The sequence below is a fragment of the Nanorana parkeri genome, unplaced genomic scaffold (assembly GCF_000935625.1).
Source record: "Nanorana parkeri isolate BGI_ZX_2015 unplaced genomic scaffold, ASM93562v1 scaffold866, whole genome shotgun sequence".
Classification (NCBI taxonomy): Eukaryota; Metazoa; Chordata; class Amphibia; order Anura; family Dicroglossidae; genus Nanorana; species Nanorana parkeri.
The window spans coordinates 502,415-513,856 of NW_017307134.1; the positions used below are offsets into that span (position 1 = coordinate 502,415).

The window sequence follows — 11,442 nt, forward strand, 5'->3', positions numbered from 1 at the left end:
TTGACCAGTATCCCCCTCCTTTTTTTTTTTTTTTTTTTTCTAGCATGATCCATGCAGTTAAGGATCGTTGAATGTCATAACTAGTTATTACCTAATTCATACCAAACGGGCTAATACTAATAGGGTTTGGTCTCTGGTTATAATTTCTTTTTCAGGTTTACTGGTATACCTGTTAAAGGATTTGTAATTCTGTACAGCCAGTCTTGTAATTTGTACAGCCAGCAATATAATTACTACCACTAGCTTCATCTTTTCTTGTTCACATTCCTGTTTATAGGACAGAGGTGATTCTGAATTATTGTGCAGCGAACATGCACAGAGGTGACATTACTGCCATCGCTGGTGTCTTTGAAGTTTGTCAGATTTCGGTGTCCTTTATTGCACACACACCTGAAGGACTGCTTTACTTTCTTTTGGCACAAGTTTACTCTAAAGTGCTACTTTTAGCTGTTTACTTTTCAGATAGAGTGGGAAGTTTTTTTTCCTATACCTGTCACCTTTTTTAGTTTTCTCGGGTGAAGCGCTCCAATGGGGATACAGATAGCAAAGTCCAAAATGTTATGGTCATCAGAGGTGAGGGAACTCTTCCATGGTGACATCTCTCTGGGTTCCCTCCATTTCCTGTTGTCTCTGGGGCAGGAAGTAAAAAGACCTCTCTATTGGAAAAATAAAGTTCTAGGTAGAGATGCTTCAGTATTTTGTTATAAAACTGAGTTGCGGTGGACTGAACTGTGAGAGTTGCCTTTCTAATGAAGTTGTACCGCTCCTATAAATACCTGTATCTAAAGCACTTGTACACACACAGGTTATCATTGCTGCAGAATTGCTGAAGAATGCTGATGAACTGGTGAAACAGAAAATTCACCCCACATCCATCATCGGGGGATATCGTCTGGCCTGCAAGTGGGTTATCTTACTACTTTCTTAGTGATTTTTCATGTTATAATACAAAGGTTGTCCTGTTACTCTTCTATGTTTGTGTACAAACATTTCTGTTTTTAGTACTTTTTTTTTTTTTTTTTTCCTTTTTCAAGGGCTCTAACCTCCCATTTGTGTCAAAATTTTTGTTTTTTATTTTTTTTTTTTTTTTTTTTTTTCCTTTTTCAAGGGCTCTAACCTCCCATGCTTTAACCTTTTTATGTTTCCTTAGTATAGGTCTTATCCAGTTGTGTTTAACAAGCTATTTTCACATTTTGCCGTCAATTTTACACCCTGATCCTTGTTTTTTGCTCTAAACTGTGTATGGCAGACTTTAGCTACACTGTATAAATATTTGATTTTTTTAAAAACATTTTTTTATCAGATCCTTTGGAGAAATAGCTGCATTTCAACTGAGTGCTAATATTGGCTCTGGTATTCAGGTCAGGACCTCTGCTATTAAACGTACAGGAGGTCCGTGCAGTTACACATGTGGGCTGGTGCTTAGTGGGGAAGCTTTGTAGGATTTGCTAGATACATTTATCCTAAACAAAGTGTTTAAGCTTTTCCTTTTTCTAGGGTTTCTAATGTTATCCAATGGCATGTTTTTATTAGAATATATTGGGATACATTTGTGAGCTTACTATTCTTGCCTTTTGATGATAATACTAAAGGCTTTTTTTTTTGCTTAGTTTTTTGTTGCAGCAGGCCTTCTGTCCTGGCTCTGCTATAATGGGGGATGGGAATGGAGTATTCTTTTCAATGATTCTAGGCATTTGTATGAAATCTCCTTAGAACGGACATGTCTAATATGCATTTTAAAGTTGCTTCTCTATGGTAATGGTAACCTGCTGTATACAGACCCCAGCTTAAAGTGGGCCTCATGCAAAAAGTATACTCTTCAGGCAACAAACCAATTCAAACTTAGCATTGAGTCTGAAGGTAGAAACTATGACAGTTATTGTGGCTGTTCAACATTTTAATCACCTTTTTTACTTGTTAAAACAGTGTGGACAAAGATTAGTCTATCGCCAACACTATACCCTGGGTGGTAGGGCGAGCTGATCATTTTTTTACTTTTTTTTTATCCTGGTGCTGTGTCAAATTGCTAGAAAACTTCCATTATAAGAACAGATGAGATTTTCTCCACTGCCACCTAGCAGTCTGTTTTCCTTCCCCCTTGGTGTCACACATGGAAGCATTTTTTTCCTTTTGCTCTATTTTTATGCCAACTATGAAACACTCCTTACTCTCCTAATAGTTTATTGCATCTGTAAGTGGTGTTTTTTGTTTGTTTTATGTATGATGCTCAGAGTAATTGGTCTTTCACCTTATGGTGCAAGTGCCCCAAGTCTGTTGAATCCCATAGCTGGTGTGACTAAACAACAAAGACCAGAGCAGAAGTGACCAGACAGAGCAACACTTGACGCTAGCTCCCTTTTGTTTCTAATGTACCCCCCCCTTTTTTTTTTTCTTGCCTAATTTTAATTATGATGAAGCAATTGCCATTTTGTTGACTCTTGTAGTCTTTTTCTGTATGGAATGCAACAGTTTTTCTTTTTGGTTAACTCTATACGAAAATGCTGACTGTTTTCGATATCAGTTTTGTGTAGTAAGTGTGCCATCTCTTCATTTACCCAAAAGAGAAGCAGTCCGATACATCAATGAAAATCTCACAATCAACACTGATGAGCTTGGCAAAGAGTGTCTCCTCAGTGCTGCTAAGACTTCAATGTCCTCTAAGATTATTGGAGTGTATCCTTTTTAAAAAAATGTTTTAAAATATGTTCTTCAAAATTTAAAATGGTTTTCTAAAGAGAAGTTAGTTAATGAAATCCCTATTTGGACCTGCACCCTGTTTTACTCCTCTTTCTAAGTATAGGAGAGGGCTACCCTACAATGCATTGGGTTTCTCCAGACATAACCTACGTACAATTCATATAATATGTACTACATACAGAAAATATGCAGAGGTGTGAATGGTAAAATCTGAAAGGATATGTGAACTAGTCAGGGTTGCCTAATCAATGAGACATACTTTATTTAGGAAGTTGTTTGGATTAACTATTATTATTATAGCTTTGCTTTCCATGTTTCCAATGTGGGTGGGAATTTTCTGCCATTCGATATGTTTACCTTGACTCTCTGTTCAGTGACAGTGACTTTTTTTCTACTATTGTGGTTGATGCTGCACTAGCAGTTAAGTTCGTGGATCCTAAGGGTCAGGCTCGGTACCCCATCAATTCTGTTAATGTCCTGAAAGCTCATGGCCGGAGCCAGAAGGAGAGCTTTCTTGTTAATGGTTATGCACTTAACTGTATCGTGGGCTCACAAGGTAATTTATTCTATTATGTAGCCAACTTTTAGCTGACCTGTGCAGGCATCATGCTATTCATATTGATCATAAGGCTTACTGTCTCGAGTTATAAACAACCAGTAGATCTCCAGGTCGATTTACGTCTCCCATATGGCCTGCCAACTTTGGTTTACATTATACAGTTATTAGCTGGCAAGATAAACTGGGACTTGTAGTTTCACCTGGATATCTGACTGCCTCATGCCACTTGAGTATGTGGTAATTAGTTGAGCTTGGCTGCATCCTAGGGTCCATTGACTTACTATAAGCTGGAAGATTGGGGTCCTGTGCCTACAATTGCTACATTCCTACTAGTCATTGAGGAGATGTAGTACTTACTAATGCTTTGAGTGTCATGCTGTTAACAAGCAGCCTAATGTCGTTAGTTCAATCTCACCATAAACAGTTTGTTCAATTGTATACAAGATTTTAGGTGTGTAACAATGGGCTTACTTGGTCTGACTTTCCTCGCTATGATGCAAGCCTAAGAAAGAGAGGATAAAATCAAACCTTTACAGAGGGAAATATGTAGGATACCATTGCTGACTTCTGTAAATGCTTGGCTCATGCTCATTCAATGAGTTCAAAACTTGAGTACTTGATTCAAGTATGCACATTAGACTGAATTTACTCAGTGGGCTTCTTCTGGGGCATTGTCTCATGGTATTGAAATCAGGGAGAGCTAGACAAATGGCATTTCAGAAGAAGGTTCACAAGGGTAGTGTCAGTATTTCTCTTGGTACAAGTTTCTTTTAAATGTTCTAAACTGTTTTTTTGCACCGATTGGACTGATTTCAGCCTTGCACTTGTTTTTCAGGGATGAACAAAAGGATCACAAATGCCAAAATTGCATGTCTAGACTTCAGTCTGCAGAAATCAAAAATGAAACTCGGTGTACAAGTGATCATTTCAGACCCGTCTAAGCTGGATCAAATCAGACAAAGGTATGTACTTCTGTTCTACTCCTGAGCTTGTTTCCTAGGTGGTGGTACGTACTAGAAAACAAAAGTGGTTGCACATGTTAATGTTTTTAACCCGATACTTTTCTTGTATACACTAGCAATTCAGCATTTAGACATTTCTTTGCTTTTTTAAATTTCCTTTTTTTTTTTTTTACAAGGTGCCATTAAATTGATTGAAAGTAAATGTAGGCATAATTGCCTCACAATGCGGCCATAATTGTCTTAAGTCACCCTTTTTTTTATTTCATTTTTTAAGAGCATAAAGGCTGTACATCTGTTCAGTTTATTTTTGGCAATGTACAGCATAGTACAATAAGAATCTTCGCAAGGAACGTGCTCATTGATGATTGAAGATGGACCGACTAATCCTTGCCCCCTGGTGACACAACAAACATATATAGCGCATGGGATTGAACAGAAATCACCTTTCATTTAATAAAAAAAAAATGGTATGTAGTCACATAGTGACTTAATGATGAGCATATTCGTATCAGAGCATCATGATGCGTGGACTGGCTATCTGAGGTAGTGGGCAATCGGAGCGTCCATCGTGATTCTCTGATACAAAGTGGACATTGGCCAGTCTTGGTTATGCCGTGACTTTACAGCATCCGCTTTACTCTACTCAGCCAGGAAGTTTGCTTTGCTGTCTAATGGTCTGTGGGTTTCTATGGACTTTAGCATGTTATGCTTATTATCCAATCAATTCCACAGGAATGTATTAATTGCTATATTATAAGATGAAATGGTGGTTTCTGCAAAGTCCCCTGCACGTTTTTTCTTAATTTGTTTGGCACATTTGCCAAGACTTGTACTTGTAATAAAAAAGTGTCTATTTGGTTGCAAAAAGTCTTTAACATAATTATTTTTTCACAGTTCATAATCAATGTGTTATTTCCTCTTGCACAAGCCGTATGTTATTCTTGGTTCTTGGAATTAAGGTGGGAGCAAACATCTCATTCTAAAGGGAGCAAGCTGACCCGAAGTATATAGTAATTAAGGAGATGCTTTGTATATTAGGATAGTGGTTCTCTTCTTTTGATATTTTAATTCTACATTTTGAGCATTTCAGTATTTACATAAAATACAAAACATTTACTAGGGATGCACAGATACCAGTGCAGACACTTGGCATTTTCATGAACTACCAGGGTTGCAGCGGTTGCAGCTGGGACTTGGCTCTGGTGCTCCACCACTGTCCTGAAATCATTAGTCTATATTTTAGAAAAACTGTCACATGACAAACATGTAAGTACTTGGGCAAGTATCAGTACTTGTACTTGCGAAAATGGTATCGGTGCATCAATTATATTTATTAAAAAAATCTTACATTAAAACAGAGATGTAGAAATCCCAGGAGCTCCGTGTGCTCCTTACAAATGGCAGCTGCCTCCTAACTTTGGAATTTTTCTCTAGTCTAGTCTTGGAGCTCAAAGTATCTGTACATGTACCGAGTATGGTACTTGGAGTCTGTGCATCCCTAACATTTACCATTTATATGTGGTGTCCTTCCATGTATCATAGTAAATTCTCCCCATTTTATTTGCTGCCACGCAGTACTAGTGGTGTGAGCAGTTATACGCGTGGGGTAAAGAATTAATGGGCTTCTGTTTTTGTGGTGGAGTACCTGGTTTTCTTCCTACGTTCACAGAAGCTGTACATGATATACAATACATACAGCCAGTTGCTTTAGTCAGACTGCTGCTTTTGTTTAATGCCAGTTATATTAGTTATAGTTTTTATTTGGCAAGTCGCATTGAAAAAAGAAAGATAAAAGTTTTTGTACTGCACCCTAAATCTTAAATCTTCCAAAGTGTGGTCCAATTTGTTAAACCCTTCACCCGTACAGTATTATGGCCCCCTAGGTTGTATGATGCATGGGTGTCTTTAGCCCCCAAAGGGCAGTACTTTTCATTGATTATAATTTTCTGTAACTTTGTTTAAATCTTAAAGTTTGCCCTTGTGCAGTAGTATGCTTTTGTATATGTTTTCTTTCTTTTAAAAAAAAAATATGTTCTGTATCCTTTTAGAGAATCTGACATTACTAAGGAGAGGATCCAGAAGATCTTAGCAACTGGGGCAAATGTTATTCTTACTACCGGTGGCATTGATGATATGTGTCTCAAGTACTTTGTTGATGCGGGCGCAATGGCTGTACGAAGGGTTCTTAAAAGGGATTTGAAACGTATCGCAAAAGCTACTGGAGGTAAGATTTAGCACTGCTTGAAAGTTGTTTAAAAGCCTCCCAATTACCTTCTGGCTGCTTGTTCAAAGTGACAACCAGCACTCCCTTTTAAGATCTGTGTTGAATATCCCAAAAATGAAGGTGAAGGGTGCTTGCACAACTTTCTTAAGGCCTTTAAAAGCTGACTAAAAAGCTTTGCAAATGTGTTGTAATGCCTTGCTGTACATACAGCTCTTATACAAGTGTGTTGTGGATTGATGTGTATACATCTATGGTTTATGTGCAAAACGTTTGCCACATGTATTTCTGTTAGATGGTGGGTCTCTCTGTTTTCAGAAGCCATATCGGTTTTTATTGTATCATTTTCGAAGGTGCAATGTGTAAGTGCATTTTATCCATTTGATTAAACACCCTATTTTGTTTTAACAGCTACGGTTTGCTCAACACTTGCTAACCTGGAAGGTGAAGAAAGCTTTGAGGCTACCATGCTGGGACAGGCTGAAGAAGTTGTACAAGATAGAATATGCGACGATGAGCTGATCCTAATTAAAAAGTAAGCAGTAACTAGATTTGGATGGGTTTTTTTTTTGTCCCCATTTCATTAGCATGGCAGTGAGTGTTGCGCCCTCAGCTGACCTAACGCCTTGGAGAACTGCACGTGATCAGTAAACCCAATCTGGCAAAACAAATGACAAACGCACTCAACTTGTCACCAGCTATACAGTAAGGTGCACACGAAATGGGCTTTGAACAGTAAAACGGTAGAAGGGTATCATGCTGGCTTGTGAGTGTGCCATGATACCAGTAAACCGAATCTGACACAAAGCAGAGCCGAATGTTTTGTTAGGGATGCACCGGTACTTTTTGAGTACCAGTGCAGATACTTGGCATTTTCATGAACTACCAGGGTTGCAGCTGGGACCTGGCTCTGGCACTCCACCATTGTCCTGAATCATTAGTCTGTATTGATTTTAGAAAAACTGTCACATGACAATAAACAAATGTATCAGTACTTGTAAGTACTTGGGCAAGTATCAGTACTCATACTTGAAAAACTGGTATCGGTGCATCCCTTTATTTATATTTATAAAACAAAATCTTACATTAAAACAGATGTACAAATCCCAGGAGCTCCGTGTGCTCCTTACACATGACAGCTGACTCTTAACTTTGGAATTTTTCTCTAGTGTAGTCTTGGAGCACTAAAAGTATCTGTACATGTACCGAGTACGGCACTTGGTATCAGTGCATCCCTAACATTTACCATTATATGTGGTGTCCTTCCATGTATCATAGTAAATTCTCCCATTTTATTTGCTGCCACGCAGTACTAGTGGTGTGAGCAGTTATACGCGTGGGGTAAAGAATTAATGGGCTTCTGTTTTTTGTGGTGGAGTACCTGGTTTTCTTCCTACGTTCACAGAAGCTGTACATGATATACAATACATACAGCCAGTTGCTTTAGGCCTTGTTCACACCAAATGCAGAGCAGATCCGCTCTGGTTTCTGCATACACAGTGCAGTGGGTTTTGCTGTGTTTTTGATGCGTTCTGGGCCGTTTTTGGCTAAAAAATTTTTTTACCATGGGCTTTCAGTGCATTCCAGGCATTTGCATGTGTTCCAGATCAGGTAAAATAGGGCCTGCTGCAGTTTTTTTACCTGCTCTGGAACTGCACGCTGCGATGTGAACTGGAGCAAAAAATACCATTGGAATACATTGGACGCAGTTTTGATCTGGGCTGCGACTGCTCTGCGCTTGGTGTGAACAAGGCCTAAGGCCTTGTTCACACCAAGCACGGGGCAGAGCCTTGTTCACACCAAGAGGCCTTAGGCCTTGTTCACACCAAGAGCAGAGCAGTTGCAGACCGGATCAAAATTGCGTCCAATGTATTCCAATGGTATTTTTTTGCTCCAGTTTACATTGCAGCGTGCAGTTCCAGAGCAGGTGAAAACCAGTTATGTTATACTGTGTGGTTTATATATTACAATATACTTTTTATTTGGCAAGTCGCATTGAAAAAAGAAAGGTAAGAAAAGGGTTTTTGTCCTGCACCCTAAATCTTAATCTTCCAAAGTGTGGTCCAATTTGTTAAACCCTTCACCCGTACAGTATTATGGCCCCCTAGGTTGTATGATGCATGGGTGTCTTTAGCCCCCAAAGGGCAGTACTTTTCATTGAAATATAATTTATAGTTTTGTTCATTGATAACAGCCTATGATTGAAGCAGCTCTTTTATATAATTTGCAAAACACTGGGGGTGGGGGGAATTCAAGCCAAACTAGTTGTAATTCGCATGCAGGACGAGAGGTGGGAAATGCCTGCTTCCATCAGTCTTGTTCACAAAGGTGTTTGCTTAGTATATGTAAACCTCTTGTTCCCCCCTTATGGTTTTCTAGATTATACCATTGTAAGCATTTTGTTATCTGTTGGATAAATGCAAAAAAACAACAGATTGTCAAACCTTGTGAGCTGATAACTTTCTGGGTTCTCTGCCAGTTCACAAGGGTGCGCTATGAAAATGGGTTAGAAAGAACATGGACTTCCAACAGAAATGAGTTGGGCATGGCTGAACGTTTCTGCAGGCACTGGAGCATTAGGAGATTATAATGACTGTCTTTTTACAGTACAAAGGCTAGAACATGTGCTTCAATTATTCTGCGTGGGGCAAATGACTTCATGTGTGATGAAATGGAGCGATCTATCCATGATGCACTCTGTGTAGTGAAGAGAGTCCTTGAATCCAAGTCTGTGGTACCAGGAGGAGGTGCTGTGGAGGCTGCACTTTCCATTTATCTTGAGAACTATGCTACTAGCATGGTAAGTATTCTGCCATCACATGTGTTTGGTAAAAATAATTTGTGGCCTCTGTAGTCTTTTGCACGATGCAAACATTTTGTCCTAAACTCTGATTCTGCTTGAACAATTTATCCACTTGCTGGCAGTCATCTCCAGCACACTTCTCATTCAACTACAGAGATCAAATCGCTCAGTAGCAGGAGTTTAAAGAGATTCGCTCACATGGCAATTTAGGGTAGAGTGACAGTACCCTCTTACGGCCCAGCCTCCCTGCTGCAGGAGCATGTAGGGGAGGTCACATGCTTACCTAGATCTGAAAGCCCTGCTTTGTTGCAGGAACAAAGCAAGGATTCCAACGGAGAGAGGAGGCAGTGAAGGAGCATGGGTAGTGCGGGGAGTATACCTTGCTGGGGGTGTCTGTTATCAGCAGGCACTGTCGTGTCGACCTTATTGGGCAGATGACCATGTCCCTTTCAAATTGCCACTGTAGTTTAATACTTTTTCATTTGACCTATAAATGATGGCTTGTAGCAATTGTTTTATGTGTTTTTCTGACTTCAATTTTAGGGCTCCAGGGAACAATTGGCAATTGCCGAGTTTGCAAGAGCACTTCTGGTTATTCCAAAAACACTTGCAGTGAATGCTGCTCAAGATTCTACTGACCTTGTTGCAAAGCTTCGAGCTTTCCATAACGAGGCCCAAGTCAATCCAGAACGCAAGAACCTCAAGTGGTAAGGATTTAAGCTGAGCTGCTTCCTTTTAGATATTTTGTATTGGTTTTTATGCATAATGTCCTCAACTCTACCAGGCTGATTGAGGTCACAAAATGTCCTGGACCCTCTAAAACAAAAGGCTGCTGGCTCAAACCCTGGAAAGCCATTGATTACCTAGCGTTTCAATCTGTAATAGTTTCTACTGTTGATTTTCTGATATGTCCTTTTTTTTTTAATGGCAATTTCAAGAGTATTATAACAAATAATTCCTAAATTAAAGTGGATAAATCCCAAATTTTGTATATTCATGTCACTAATGTTCCTGTAATCCCCACCTCCTCTTAGGATCGGTCTCGATTTGCTTAATGGAAAGCCACGGGATAGCAAACAAGCTGGTGTATTTGAACCCACTCTAGTCAAGACAAAGAGTCTCAAGTTTGCAACAGAAGCTGCAATCACAATCCTGCGAATTGATGACCTGATTAAGTTACACCCAGAGAGTAAAGAAGACAAGGGGAAGTACCATGAAGCTGTGCAATCTGGTTCAATTGAAGGTTGATCGGTCCTAAACGCTTACCTTTGTTTTGTATTACTGTAATTTATAACCTAGTAACTGTTTTGGTTTTTTTCATTGTTCATCTTGCACTTGTTGGTCTCACCAGTCACCCATACACTTAAATAAATGCAAACTTTCAGTTTACTTCCTCAATGACTATTCTACTCAGTGGTTTTTGCATACTGTTTTGTACAAGAGTTAAAAAGAAAATTCTGACATGTGAATGCATAGTACTCTGGTTAAAGGCAATTCGGTAACATTCTCGGCTTGATTCCATATGCAGCATCCATTAAATCACAAACATTTAAAACAAAACCCAGATCAATCTTTTTTTAGCAAGGTTTAGAACTTCTATGAGTCAGTTGTCCCCACTGGAAGACTTCACTGTACTTACTAAACCAAAGGTGAGAGAATCCTAGCCTTAGAGTTCTCTTCAAAACTTGTGTCCCCCTTGGTCATGTCATTGTGCCTCTTGCTTGGTGACCATTTTAGATTCCTCTCCCTCTGTCATGTCATATTAGAGGATCAATCTCCCAAACACATTTGGCAATAAAAACCCAACAAAGGTCCTGACCTTTCCCCACTCGTATCCGAACTAGCTTTGGCTAAAGATCTGCTTCAAAGGCTTGATGATTCACTTCTTGGAGACATGCAGTGATTGGTCAGTGAGTCATTTTCATCCTTTTACGTAACTATGGATTAATGCAACACTCGGCCCTACATTCTCTAGGTTATATTCCAGAAAACCTTTTGCATGGGGGAAATATAGATGCTGGTCTACTGAAAATTTTCATTGCCTGGCTTCCATACTTGCAGATCAGTGACTTGTATTTAACCCATTAAACTAGTATGATAGCCATGCAATTGGTGAATCCTACATCCAGCCAATTTTGTTGGTGTTGTAGACCGTGAGGAAGTTTGCAAATCTTTCTTTGCTTCCCATCTGTGTGTGACG

The 11,442-nt window shown here is 39.3% G+C and overlaps 1 protein-coding gene across 1 annotated transcript in view; it reads left to right on the forward strand.

Annotated features, from left to right (window-relative positions):
* The window catches only part of TCP1 (t-complex 1), a 16,959-nt gene extending 6,328 nt beyond the window's left edge, over nt 1-10,631 (forward strand). Inside the window, exons 4-12 of the mRNA XM_018565617.1 lie at nt 806-903; nt 2,563-2,673; nt 3,072-3,253; nt 4,092-4,218; nt 6,267-6,442; nt 6,851-6,974; nt 9,047-9,239; nt 9,786-9,949; nt 10,277-10,631. Of these exons, the coding sequence (XP_018421119.1) occupies nt 806-903; nt 2,563-2,673; nt 3,072-3,253; nt 4,092-4,218; nt 6,267-6,442; nt 6,851-6,974; nt 9,047-9,239; nt 9,786-9,949; nt 10,277-10,490 (1,389 nt within the window). The 3' untranslated portion in view covers nt 10,491-10,631. The remainder of the gene's footprint in view (nt 1-805; nt 904-2,562; nt 2,674-3,071; nt 3,254-4,091; nt 4,219-6,266; nt 6,443-6,850; nt 6,975-9,046; nt 9,240-9,785; nt 9,950-10,276) is intronic.
* The last annotated feature ends 811 nt before the right edge of the window (nt 10,632-11,442 follow it).